General features: G+C 40.5%; 1 protein-coding gene across 4 annotated transcripts in view; it reads left to right on the top strand.

The window, feature by feature from the left end:
• LOC310740899 (roundabout homolog 1-like) overlaps positions 1-14,862 on the top strand; it is a 214,894-nt gene that overhangs the window by 161,202 nt on the left and 38,830 nt on the right. For all 4 annotated transcript variants that reach the window (XM_083568076.1, XM_083568074.1, XM_083568077.1 and 1 more), the window contains 2 exons: positions 7,625-7,782; positions 14,681-14,801. In XM_083568076.1, coding sequence (XP_083424202.1) covers positions 7,625-7,782; positions 14,681-14,801 — 279 coding nt within the window. The remainder of the gene's footprint in view (positions 1-7,624; positions 7,783-14,680; positions 14,802-14,862) is intronic.

The raw sequence follows: 14,862 nt of genomic DNA, 5'->3' as shown, positions 1-14,862 counted from the left end.
AAAAGTGGAGGTTAATATAAGAGCAAATGGGGACTAAATGCGAACTGGGGTACGAGATATAAAAAATAAGAAAGGTATAAAAAGGTTTTGTAACACACCAACAGATGGCAGCACAAGGCTGCATGCACAGTCACAGGGCTCACCGACATTCATAAGTCAGTGTACAACAAAGAGCAAAGGTAAAATACTGTCACAAAATCTGCCACATAGAAATCGCTCAAGGTGTTTCGAGCGGCTCGCATGCTCCAATCAATTACTGGAAGAGGACGAGTGATCAGGAAGACCTTCAACAAGCTCAACCCCCGAAAATGTCGTAGTTCTACTGCCAGGTTTCAAAGGCGAATGAGGGAGGACATTCAGCGAAAGCGACCACATTTGTGGCATGCACGTCTTAAAACTTGAGTTACTGATCAGAAGTCGGGGGTTCAAGCCCTGGTATCGCCAAGCTGCCACTCTCTGGGCCCTTGAGCAAGGCCCTTAACTATCTGTGCTCCAGGGAGTCTGTATCATGGCTGACCCCAGCATTCTAACATCTCTGGTGTATGCAAAGAAAGAATTTCACTGACAAGAACAGTATAAAGCACGTTCCTTTATTTTCTTTCAAACAAAAATGGGAGCTAAGTATTAGAAACGGAAATTTCTTAATTGATTTCTAATGCATGTCACACTTGCTACTGTACCCTGAAATCACAGGAGTATAAAAATACAACCCAGTGTGGATGGCCCAAGGTGACAAATGTGTGTGTCCTGGAAGCTGACTGAATAGATCAGATCAACCCGTATCTCCTTGTCTTCTTGCTCATCGGCCCGAAGGCTGTTTCTCTGGCCTAAGAGTCTTCTCTGTCCCTCTGCATAGAGTAATAAGTGCTGATTCTGTGCACGATATCAGATTTGAGATAAAGGCATCTTTGCTGGGATGCTCGCGCTTTGAAGCAGGCGATGGGATGACTTGCCGGAGGGAAAGCTCAGATTAGAAAAGAATGCAGGAGAGATGGCAGCAAGCTTACAATGAAACACCTCTGTAGCCTGCCTATAGGGCTTGTGTAGCATCTCCACATAAGTAGGTGTTTCGGGTAAATTTTTGCAACTAATGCAATGTGTGATAGGGTTTTTACGAATTGTGTTACAAGAATGAGCAACGTTTACCATCTTCCCGCCATATCTCAATTGTTGTCAATGGTTTCCATGAACCATGTTAGCTATTTCGGCAATTTGCTCACATCTGTGAAAGTTCGCAACTCGATTGTTGGTTAAGTCAGTGAAGGAAGTTACAGCTCTAACTCTGCCATGGTAATCTGTATTCTGTGTGACTCTCAGGACACGCCTCGGTCTCCGTAGTTGTCATGAAAAGGCTAGGGTTTGTTTTTTGTTTTTTTAGGTAAAGCTGAAACCATAGTAAGATGTAGAAATTCTTTATAACATTATCATTTGTCATAAAGGGCTTATGTAGGTTTAACTGTAATATCACAGACTTTGATAGTTGCTATAGGCTTTTGGATGGATAATTCTAAAGACTTTGCTCAAGTCTTCTTGGCCATGTCTGACATAATGTTTATGAAGGTCTTAGGAGATGTAAAGTAGCCCTATGAACATGCTAAAGTGTCTTTGTAGTGTGTAATCATTCACTAAAGCTTTGTGTGTAATGGACAGCATACTACTGTGTTATGTTCAGCGTAGTACTATTGAGTCTAGTCTCTGACTAGAAGCTGTAATTGGAACTGGGCAGCCATTTCTGATGATCTTGAAGGAAACGAGACTGGGGGGTTTTGGGGAGAAAAGCTAGACAGCTGTTTCCTATTAGCCGCTAGTCACATGCTACCGACCTGACAAACAGACTGTCCTGCTCCTTCTTTCATTATTTCTTTTCAATCCCCCATCTCTTCAAACCTGCATTTACAGGATTTAAGACCAAAAAAAAAAGATGGACGAAAATGCATCCAATTACAGGGTCATCCCAATTTGTCCGTTTATGTCAGCACTGCTCATCTGGACACCCCCCCTGCCTTAGGCCTCTTTCCCTCATCCTATTTTCTCTCTCTCTCTCTCTCTCTCTCTCTCTCTCTCTCTCTCTCTCTCTCTCTCTCTCTCTCTCTCTCTCTCTCTTTGCTCCGGAGTGTGTAAACGTCCTGACGCTGGAACATGTGGGAGCGATTACAGCTGCTGAATTTTCTCATTGTTTGAGTGTTTTCTGTTTCGCTTCGTCTTGCGCTAGAGTGTCCGCTCTCTGTCTCGCGCCTGGCCTCTAATCCCCGCTGTATTCATGAATAGTAATGTTTGGCAGCCATTTTTGGCACACGGGTTGCCAAATTAGTGCAATTTGTGCGCTTATTTAGGACCAGGTCGCTTGTGTCTTTTTTTTCCCCCCTTTTCTTTCTCCCTCACACACACACACACACACACACACACACACACACACACACACACACACACACACACACACACACACTATTTCTTACTTTCTGTCTTTTCACTCTCTTGTGCAGTCAAGTAGGACAGTTCAGTCTGTCCAAATGACACAGAATGTGTCTCCAATGTCTCCAGAGTCTCCAATGTGGAGCCGCTAATCATATATCTGCTCTTCTCTTCGTGACACATGATTTGCCCACCTAGAGCAAGAGGAAAAGGCTGTATGACACAGAATCTCCTCTGCGGTCCATCACCTCTGACCAGAATCACCACAGCTGTCTGTCACGCGTCTATTGAAGAACGAGAAAGAAGGACGAGCACTCTAGTATGAGTACCTCCTTTGTAGCTAGCTAGCTGGAGTCGGCCCTCCAAAAAAATGTCTGGCGATGTGTTTTCATCTGCTATGGTGTTACTTTTCCAGAGGAAACTCTCTCTCTCTGTTTCTCTTCCTTCTTTCATTCTTTTCCTCCCTCCATCTCTCATTTTTTCCTTCTCCATTTCACCTCTCTGGCTGCAGGGTGGTAGAGTCTCTGCTCCTCATTAATGTCAGAGGCATTAGGGCTAGACAGGGATATGGGTCTAATTTGACATTTTCGGCATCTGTCTCCAATATCCCTTCGCCGAACGAGAAATCCACGGAGAGGTGAAAGGGGGGGCTGGGATAGATGGAGAAGTTGCTCAGGCGGCCTACGACACCACTCATTTAATGCCAATCTCCTAGAACAAATCTCTGACAGTCAGGGGCTGGGGCTGGGGCTGAAACACACACACACACACACACACACACACACACACACACACGTACACACACAACATGCACCACATAAAGCTTTAGTGGGTGCCTTAAGTGCACCGAACAACAGAATCCTCTACAGCAATATTGCTTATAAAGAAGTAATATCAGACGAAAAATAAAGTTTTATTTTCCCCGACACCATTTCATTTTCTGTCACCATTCCACTTCCTCGCGGTCCCCATTTCCTCCACCCTGTGTCCTGTAATGAACTGAGATTCGTCTAGAACGAATTGTAGCACTAAATTCATTACACGCAGAAAAATAACCACTTGCTATTATTCAGACTAGAAAGCTGTTTACAATAATACATACTTATGCACATTTGTATACAAAGTCCATTTCTAGGCCATTTTGAAGGTTTTTTTGCATGTTAGTTTGTTTTTTCCTACTAGTATTAACAAAAATTAGCTTGTAAGCATAGGTTAAAGTGGATTGGTGCAGTTTTTTTTTGGAAGTTCCATTGAAATTCATTATAAACTAAAAAAGTAAATTTATTCACACATGGAATGTCGTACATTTCCCTATTTGTAGGTTTGCCGGAGGAATTCCGGGCTGTTCTTGGATAATTCCACAGAGAAGGCTTTTTTTTTCCTAATGCCACATCATAATTGCAAAATAGTCTTACGGTTTACAACCTTTCGGTAGTTGTGAATATCGAGCTAAATTAAAAACCCCGGTCTCTGCAGTTGTATTTTTCCGTTCGAATTCAGTATTTCTTCGTAAAACATAATGCACATGCATGAAAAATTGCTATTTCACCTCCGCTGGATCGTTTGGTGTATCGCAGTAGAAATTCAGCTCCTCGTCTGCCGTGACGTTTAAATACGTCGTGTTTAAAGCTGCCCAACTTGTGTTCCTTTGCTGCCTGGTGTGAGAGCAGCTAGCAGTGTTTGTCCAGCTGTGCAAATGAAGTGTCTAGAGAGCTGAAATTATCGTCACATAAGACGTCTTTGCTAAAGATAGGAACAAGTGGCGGTGGTATAATTGGCTTCATATGACTTGCTTGTTATTTCTTCCAACAGTCTCTGTTCATTACTTTTCCCTCGTTTTTTTTTTTCTTTTCACTTGATAGACTTGTGTTAACAGAACTGCAGTTGCATAAATGTTACTGCAAAGACTAAAAAAGGTTATCTGTTGATAAGGGTTGTGATATGCATGCAGGAAAATACTTTTTTCTGGTATTTGTTTTTAAAATTTCAGGCGAAAGAATTCATACAAAATGGGACTGGTTGCTAACATGTGGGTCAAGAGGATGTGGGTGATGTCTGGCGTATAAATTCTACAAACGTCAATCAATATTGTGGTACATTCCATATCAGTTTCTCCCTAAACTTGTGGATTACTTATCAAGTATGGAAATTATGGGAATTCTGGGTCTTTGTTCTGAAAATACTGCAAAATATTATTCAATTCATTTCGATTCATTTCTAAACAGCTTCTAACAACGTACATTGTCTCAAAGCAGCTCTACAGAATGTAAGGCTTATAGAACAAATTTCACTTATATTAAAATTTGGGTGTATTTATCCTCCATGTGTGAGTGAGAGGCGACTGTGGCAAGGGCGAACTCTCTGAAAATGATGTAAGGAAGAAACCTTGAAAGGAACCAGACTTAAAAGGGACTCCATCCTCATTCGGGTGACAACAAGATAGCTGGCTTCTTCGAATTATGCTAGTCATGCAATCTTAAAGAGAAGATGTGAGAAGTTCAAGAAGTAGATAAAATGTTGGACTTGTGTTGGTCATGTGTTTAAATCCCCGCACCACCAAGCTGCCACTGTTGGGTCTTCGAGCAAGGATTTTTACCCTTAATAGCTCAGTTGTATAAATGATACAGTATAACTGTAAGGCTACGTCTACACTAATCTGAAAAATGTAAATGTAAAAAATTTTAAAAGTTGTTAATCCACACTAGTAAGACGTAAAATGCTTCGAACTGCATCATTTTCAAATGTATCCACTTTGGAGGGCGTTTTCAAAAAGCTACGCTTTCGTTGACTGAAAAAAACGCCGCCTCAGCGTGGACGGAAGCCAAAACGGAGAGGAAAATATTCGTTTTAGGATTCGTATTAGTGTGGACATGACCTAAGTCGCTCTGGATAAGTGTAAAAGCCAAATGTCATAAATGTAAAATGTCCTGGTGTATCCTAATATATTTTTCCCACACGGCACGTCCTTATTCTTGGACCTAATGTATTCACATGTGAAGCGGACTTTCCAAGGCAAATATACTAAAACACATACACACACATCATGCGTTGTTGAGGAATGTCTCTGTGTGTAATGCATGTATAATGTAATGTGATGTAGTGCTGACTCCTTCAGTGTAATCCTATGCTGTGTAATGGGATCTGTTTCATGACTCCTGGAGGACGGCAGCAGGCAAGGGTTCTGACTCAGAGGAGGAAGAGGAGGGTGGGTTGCGGAGACAGAGGGAGGCTGCACAGACAAGGGTTATGACAGCACTCTCTCCCGAGATCAGACTACACATTCCCGCTATCGGGTGCATGATTATTGACTCCTCAGCTTAGTGATTTAATGAAAACGCCTGGAATGAAATTACCTTTTTCATCACCGGGGTGCCGGGCTGCTCCAGTGCAGCTTGAGCCGTGGCTTCTGTCTGCAAAGCCATGCATAATTGAACAAATGATATACTGCGGATACCTGTAGATGTCAGCATTATGTAGTATTCGTGTTCGAATGCTCTTTTCAGATTTTCGTTTGTCTGTTTGGGTGTATCGAGATGACAAAATGACTCGCTTGCTATGTAATTGACAGGTTTTTCTTTAATTATCTGAAATTTGTTTTTAAAAGCGCAATACAACATCTGGCTGTCACTTATATGCCTCTTTGAGTCTTTGTCGGACGAACAGAAAGACGGGCAACAAAATAAGTGGGAAATTGCTCATTCGTGGCGTTCTCTGTCTGATCAGCAGCTCTCGGCATCGTTATTGTACCGTGATGTATTGACTCGTGTCTGCTAATGGGCAGTAAAGCTTTTGGAGATGTTGTAATTGGCGTCGCGAGGTATCAAGCCTGTCTCCAGGCTTGACGCGCAATCAACAAGCTCTAACTAATGAGCGCCGCGTTTCGCCTCGGCACGCTTCAAACAGGGCTGCTAGCGGGACTCCGAGCCGATCGTTATGTAAATATTTACCTGGATAAGACTAGCAATGAGAGATTGGACAGAGGAAACCCAGGCAGCATTGAAAAGTAGCTGGAAAAAGACTTAAACAAGAGAAAAGGAAGAGAAGACGTGGCTAGGTAGCTGTTAGTTCGCTGTTCCTTCTCTACTCCACTCAACTCAACTCCACTCAACACCTCCCCATGTTCCCCAGGGCCTCCTCTGATTCAATCTCATCTCCTCACTCCTTAACTGATGTGATTGACCTCTCACAGCCACTTAGTTTGGTTGCGGGTGATGAGTCCAGTGGCGTCCCGCGTGCTCTCTTTCCATGATGAAAGTGTAGTCAAGTGCGACAGGAAAACGTCAGTTCCCTCAGAGTGATTGTCTGTGATCCCTGAATTTTATTTTCTTTTTTATATCACCTTTGGACTAGGAGCTAAAATCCTTGAAGAGAACAGCTATTTTAGCAAAAGCTAATGATTTTATTTAAAGAAAAAAAAAAAGGGAGAGAAATAGAAAAGCACCATGTTTGTTACAAAGGTCAGGGTTGTTAGATGGAAGGTCCTCACAAATAGGTGTGGATACAATAGGTGTCCTATTGATCCTATTTTCGGAATAAAATACTAAATGCAGATTCTGGAAGATTAATAGAATTGTTTTAAGATTATTTATCTTTTATTTCATATTTAATAAAATTTATACAGTAGTTATTTTACCTGCAAATCGATCTTAATTACTATCAGTGACATCATTTAAGGCCGTGTACCTTTTAAGACTTTATTTTAGTTCAGGGATTTAAAGTTTCTATTATTTATTCCAAAAATAACAAATTATAAGACATTTCAAACATTTAGTTACCACAACATTATTCAGTACGGCTATTATTTTTCGGAATCTTTTTTCTTTATATGTTTGTTTATGACGAAATACATTCAATAATGTATCAAATTTGATGTTGCGATAATTTTTTATATTTTGCGAAGCAGCAAGTAATGATTTTGCTTTGTTTTTGCATCGTAACTATTGTGTGTTACGAATAAATTTGAATAAATAATTGTTGACAATATGCAAGTATGCATGATCTTGATTTGAATATTAAGCTTGTTTTTTTCGTTTAAATGGTTTGAAATTTTAAAACAGAATAAATAATGATGAAAATTGTAGCTATTTTTATGGTAATTAGGCTAAATCAACTACTTACAATAAGTGTTTTAATGCGTATGTTTGTGTGAATTATGAGCTTTCACTCAGACAATGTTAAAATGCGACAATCTTTCCCTCTTCTTTCTCTGCAGTCCTGCGTGATGATTTCAGACAGAATCCCGCTGATGTGATGGTAGCCGAAGGGGAACCGGCTGTTCTGGAATGTCAGCCCCCTCGTGGCCACCCCGAGCCCACCATCTCCTGGAGGAAGGATGGAGCCAACATAAACGACCGAGACGAGCGCATCACGGTGAGCCGGAACGAGCCCATACCCTTATTTCCGTTTGTGCTGATCTGCATTTCGCTTGTTTATACCGGAATTCCTTTCAAATTTCATTCGCTACAGCTGTTCTCACAGCTCCAGCGAGCTCCACGTCTGAACAATAAAGCTGCAGCAGGCATGTCGAATCTTATCTGCAAAGAGCCAATGTGGATTTTGTTTTGTTTTTTTCAAACATCTCAGCGGTACCACATCTGAACGTACAAGTTTAATCGATTGGACTTAATCTTCAAGCGATTGGTCAGTTGTATCAGTGTGTTTTCTGCTTAGTTGGAATTAAAACCTGCAGCCACGCTGGCTTTTTGATGATAAAATTGGACGTCTCTGGACTACAGCAATCGTTTTCTTGTTTGGCTGCGTTGGAATGCTGCATTTGAATAACAAAAAGTTACAATTTGGATCAAATGTTGAAAAAGTGTGTGGTGTTTTTGAGAAACTGCCTCTGAATAAAAAAGGGGTGGTTGTTAGAAGTTCTTTAAAGGTTCTGCAATTTTTTTGGGAATAGGTCACAGTTCTTTTTATTCGGAAAATAAAAAAAAATACTGTATGGTTCTATACATCAGGGGATCTCATGTATTTTATGCAGCCGGCACTAATTTTAACTATAAATATAACTCCTGGACCTTTTGTTTGGTTTTTCAAAGTTCTTTAAAAGTTCGGCAATAGTTCTTTGAACAGGTCAGGGTTCTTGCCATTGAAAAAAACCACCGCAAGTTTCTATATAACTGTGTTTTTTCGCACCCGTGGCTCTTTATAACCATAAATAAAACCCATGGACTCTTTGTTTATTAATGTCATTTAATCAGTCAAATTACAAGGCATTATTAAAATGTATACATTTTATTATTTATTATAATTTTATTCTTTTTTGTGCTACTATGGTTTGGATCAAGCGCCATAATGTGATCTACACCTTTGTAACAATCATAATAATGATGATGATGATGATGATGATTTACGCCCCGGCTAGTTTTTGTGGATTTTGAGAACCGTAGCTATAGAAGACCTTTCAACATTCCAACATTGGATCACAGTAAAAAAAATGCGCGCTCTGATTGAATTTCTTTCCTGAGTTGTCTTGATTTATTTGTTCCATATGTTAAAGCTAGGAAACATGAGGTCCGTTTGGTTGAAATCCAATTGCATTAAACCCCAGTGTAATCGAAGAGATCCTCCAGTGAAGAACTAGTTATTGCTCACACAGTGTGCTATCTAAGCTGACGTGCCGTTTATGTGTTTGCGTATTACACGCTGATGCAGGGGCCATTACGCCTGACACGTCTCCTCCATAATCCCGCAGCAGCAGGTTAAGATAAAGCTGTACGTGCAGAACGACCTGCCATGTGTTGATTTAGGATTCAGACCTGTAAGGACTGAGATGCAGCCGGTAGTTTAGCGAGCACGGCCGAGCCTCTCCTGCCAATTAGTCACTTTTAATTAAGAGTGTGTGTTGGAGTGGGGGAGGATTGGATCACATCTGGGCGCTTGTTAGGGAGTTTTGACCTCGGAAGACAACGGAGCAGCACTTAACGAGGACTGACTCGTCTTTCATGTCTTTTATTATGAAGATGCTTCACAGCTCGCAGCCAACTCCATGGGGGACTGCGAAAGCTCTCGGAAAGTGCGTGAGTGTGTGGAAGCGTGTGGGTGTCTCATGTACTTGCCAGTTAATGTTTTTAACAGAGGCTTGTAAAAAAAAAAAAAAAGCTGGCAAAAGTGGAATACGGCTTGAGAAAATGTTGCTTACAGTACGTCATCGCAAAACGAGTGTACAATTAGAAACTTGTAGTTTGATGCAAATCCTAGGCGTTATGTCAACACCAGACCCACACAGATTCCAAACGTTTCCTTGCAGGTAATGGGTTTTCTTATCTATTTTGTGTTTTACATCGCATGTAAATAAGTGCTTGTTTAATGAAATTTCTGGCAAGTAGTGTATGCTCTGAAAAAGTGCCTTAGATCACAACCATCTGGCATCTATTCTTTTTCTTGCAGTACTACTTGCAGTTCCATTGTTCTTATACCAGGGGTCTCCAAACTTTTGTACACCATGACCACGGAGCTACCACCTCAATTTATTATATGTTATTATGTACTTGGTTATTATTGTAGAAACGATATTAGACTACAGATCATATCACAACCAGCTCCTTAATATCAATCTCATTTTGATTGCTATTGTCCAAGTCATGCTGTTATAGAACATGAATTATGAAAACGTGTTCCCACAATGCTCCAGTGAAGTATTTTCTACACATCTACAATTGAATCTTATGGATATACACCACAGGGCCATTCTTTTCTTCCATGTGTTTCAAGCACATTTCTCCAGAGAGACAATTGAATATCAAGATGGATGACACATAGTTAGGTTGGATAGTTTGGTGGGGCAGGAGGATCGTAGGGAGGGGGCAATAGCAGAAGCAGGTAAGTTGAGATTGTAGATAACGTCATAAGCAGTATATTAAACACTGGTATTTAGAAAGACTACTCAACATTAGCTTAAGAGGAATAGCTGATTTTGTTCAGCGCAGCTCCACGATTGAGATGCGCTTGGGTTTCGTCTCGGACGTTCCTTTTTGTATCGCTAAGAAATTTAAATATGCCTATAACGTTGTCTTGCTCTAAATCTTTACATCCTTATCAACTGTAATCTGTTGCAGTCATGCTAGAGAATATACAGTGTCCAGATAGGATGAAGGAATGGAGATTGTGATTGAGATAGTGATTTAGGACCAAGCAGCTAAAATTCGAACAAGAAGAAGTAAACAGCTCTTGGTTGGAGGTTTCATTTACATTTACACAAAGCAGCTAATTGTGTTTGTGTATGTGTGTGCTTAGATGTTTGTGTATATACTGTAGATCATCTTTTTTTTCCTTTAGTGATTTGGTAGCTTGTTTCTATAATGAACAGAAGTTAGTGCATAATGCATTCTTTAAATGAACAAGTGTTTCGGTGTTTATTGTGCACTAGAATTTATGCAGTAAAGCCGTACAGAGGAACATCATAGTAGGAATATGTCTTTAGGACATGTCCATGACAGGTTCTCTTATCCTCAGGGAAGGACTGATGGAGACTCTGGTTCTGTGTGTGACATGAAAAATGAGGTGTTTGAGGTAGGATGGGGTGTTTGCATTGAAACAAAGGAAATTTCCATTTTGTTTGTTCTCTCCACTTTTTTTTTATTTTTTTTTTATTCTTTCCTAGATATCAGTGGATAGACCACCGCCCCGTCCCCCATCTCTCTTCCTCTCTTCCTCTCTCTCTCTCTCTCTCTCTCTCTCTCTCTCTCTCTCTCTCTCTGGCTTGCTTGCTCTTCCTCTCCTTTGTCAACATAGGTCTGGCCTGGACTCTTTCATCTGTTCTTGCTTTTATCCCAGTAGACAGCTTTTTTTTTTGGTGCCCTGTGCTCTTGGGATTCATTCTTATGATGAGGACTGGGGTTTCCATTCCATTTTGATGATTTCCCTGTAGTCACTCAGCACTGACCACCGATTCCTAGTGTGTGTGGGCGTTCAGAAAATTGCAGGTCTTATCCTTGTCTGATACATCCACTGTGAATTTCATCTTATGTTAAAGTCAAATGGAACCAAAAAAGGGGGATGTTAGTGGTTGTCCCATTCTTTCTATCTCTTACACACACACACACACACACACACACACACACACACACACACACACACACACACACACACACACACACACACACACACACAATTTGAAGCTGTTCTGATCAGTAGTGAGTTTCTAGGTCATCATGGATTTAAGGAAAATTAGCCTAATGCTAAATTGTGAACAGAACATCAAGTCTAAGACAAACTGTTGTGAAAGAGGAGAAAATGGACAAAGGAAAAGAAAGTAAATTAGCTAGACAGCTAGTTCTCTGTCAAAGAAATAGCCCTCATAGCCAAACGCAACTTCCTGTAAAAGCTAGCATACAGGTTTTAAGGTCGAAATACCTAGCTAGCTAGTTTCCTCTGAGAGATGATCAGCTAATCATTTAAGCTTTCTATCCATCACAAAATGCAGTTTGTGGAAGTTTGAAAAGCTTCCAGAACGTTTGGATGCAGCGTAAAATGAATGAAACACCAAAACTCCAATCACATGTGAAGACTGACAAAAGAGCAGAAAATATGAATTTGCTATAAAAATATATTTTAATCCCAACCTTATAATTACACATTGCTTCATATACTGTAGAATACGTTTTTACATGAGCTATCTAACAGCCAAGTTTATAAAAATGTGCACATTTTATATCTTGAAAGATAATAAGATGAGCTTAATATGAGCCACAGACGCAACATCTTGAGAGGTCTGTAGATAGGTTAGATCTTTACCCTATCCCAATCCCAAGATGACATTAATATGCTCACAGTATTTTTCCCATATGCTCCTATCTCATCGCTGGACAAATTATTAACAGCAAAAAGCAGACAAAAATACGAACAAATGGAAATAGTCAGGAAAAAGGGTGAGGAGGTGAAGAAGTGATTGATTCTGTCCTGTACAATCTCTGGTGGTCTGATGAGTTCGAATTGTGACAATACCAGACCATTGTTCTTCAAAGTATTTGTGCTTTTTCTCTGCTTCCAGATGTTCTCCTCTGTGTCTCATCTGGACTGTTGTCCTCTTATCGTTAGGGCTTTCTGGGTATAATCTTAGTATTCTTAAAAGAATGGGCAGTGACAGTTTATGCACAGATCTCGATCTCTCTCTCTCTCTCTCTCTCTCTCTCTCTCTCTCTCTCTCTCTCTCTTTATATATATATATATATATATATATGTGTGTGTGTGTGTGTGTGTGTGTGTGTGTGTGTGTGTGTGTGTGTGTGTATATATGTCTCACATTGTCTGTTTTGTCTTGTATAGTCCAAGCTCCACAGACAGACAGACAGACAGACAGACAGACAGACAGACAGACAGACAGACAGACAGACAGACAGACAGACAGACAGACAGACAGACAGACAGATTTGGTGCTTGATTGTATTTGTGTATGTTCTACACGTGGTAATTCTTTTTTAACACCAACACCCCCCATATAACTTGAGAGCTGTCTTTCACAATTCAGCACCGCTGAGGCCTCAGCCCTTGTCCAATGAGCAGTAATGCGATGACACTTCAAACCAGTCTCTCCCAGCAGGGCTGAGCCCAGCTCTCACTAAAGAACTGTGCGTCTTTGAAACCCTCTCCTTCTCCAGGGTGCCTTTGTGGCCTCCACTAAAGCACACAAGTGCCTTTTACGAGCTTGAGGAATGTGTCAGCTCGTGGAGCGTGGAGGTCAGGCCTCAGGCGTCCTCCTTCTCCGGCCTGAGGGGCGGTCAGGCTAGCTGCTATAAATCTGCCCAGCTAGGCGATTAGCTCGAACTGAGACCTCTCCCAGACATTCACACTCATAAAAAGAGCTCAGACCTGTAGGATGAGGTCTCCACTTGTTTTTGGACATGGTCGAGTGCTCTTCAAAACCTCCCCTGCTTTTAGCACTTCTGTTTTTACTGCTGTTAATTATAGCTAAACAAATACACAACACTAGTACCTTCACTGATGTGTATTGACATTCTCTGGAATTTTTTGCTTGAGGACAAACTAAACAGGTAGAAATGGAGCCAGAATTTGTTATTTCGTATGCTGAGGGATTGTTTTTCTTAAGTCTTTTTGCTAAGGACAAATAGCTTACTGTGTCAGTTACAACAGCTGCTGAAGCTTCGATTGCTTTAGCATTTAAAGCAGTGCTTGAAATTTGCCAGACTCCATAGTATACTGCAGTTTGTCCCCCAAAGTGATCCTTAGGGACCCCAGATGGTCCATGAATTCTGCTTTACGAAGCCCCCAACACATCGAAACAAAGCATTTAAGGAAACTGAATAGCAGGTACCAGTGTATGAGGAGCTGGGAGAAAAGAAAAATATGGTGTCCCCAGGGTCCAATCTGAAAAACTGTAACTGTAGAATGCTTTTTTTTAAGTGAACACTGTCACTGGTTAGATCGCGTTATAAAACTTTCCCCTGCATCTATCTCAACAGTGAGGTTCATTCAAAAATTGGCCAGTGACGCAGTGTTTGTGATGTTGGCTCTGTTTCCCAGTACTTTGAATGTAAATTTAATAATAGCTGTAAGATTCATTTCAGGGGATCATTTCAGGGACACATTAGTAATTGGACACTTGGCTGCTCAGATGTCTCTTGGCAGGACGCGTAGTTGCATAACTACTTCATTTACAGGAGATGTAATGAAGTTTTAAAACTCATTTTGGATGTTTAAACAATGCATTTAGCTGCTGTCTCTCAATGTGAGAACCAAGGACACATGCTGATACTGAAATCAACTCTTAATAATTCTGCACCAGTTTAAAACGAATAGTTGATCCATTCGGGTTTGGTACGTGGCACTGATAGCAATGGTAGTATGACAAATAACGACAATAGAAACAAACAAATGAAAATAAATCAATAAAAACACTCAAAGCACATACAATTATTAATTTATTGCCAAAAGAAGTGTTGTAAGGGGGGAAAAAGGAATTGCCTTTAGATTAGAATTTAAATGAAAAGAAAGCCCACCTCAGCCGACCTCACACCTTTTTTTTTCTTGTTTTTTTTTTTTTATCTTAATTAATTTTGAGATTCAGGCATTTCAATTACCCAGTCTTTAATTCGATTCTGTTTCCTTCCTGTCAATTACCCTAAAGTTAATTATGATCTGTTGCAAATTTTGTCCCAAATAATGTCTGAATAATTTTTGAGAAAATCTGCTTCATTTGAAATGCTGTCATGTTTGTAATGAGTTACGGAAATGTTAAAATATATGTACTATTATTATTAAGGGGGAAGAGCAATTCATGGAACCCAATGATCTTGTTTTGCAGATCCGAGGTGGAAAGCTGATGATCACGAATGCAAGAAAGAGTGATGCTGGAAAATACATCTGTGTGGGAACCAACATGGTGGGAGAGCGCGAGAGCGAGATTGCTGAACTGACTGTTTTAGGTAAACACACCTGTATTTCGTGGCTTGACCTTCCCATGCCAGAGCTGTAATGTAGGTGTAG

Source organism: Silurus aristotelis (assembly GCF_946808225.1).
Source record: "Silurus aristotelis genome assembly, chromosome: 18".
In the NCBI taxonomy this organism is placed as follows: domain Eukaryota; kingdom Metazoa; phylum Chordata; class Actinopteri; order Siluriformes; family Siluridae; genus Silurus; species Silurus aristotelis.
Note: the sequence above shows the minus strand (reverse complement) of the source record. Positions and strands in the feature narration are given on the sequence as shown.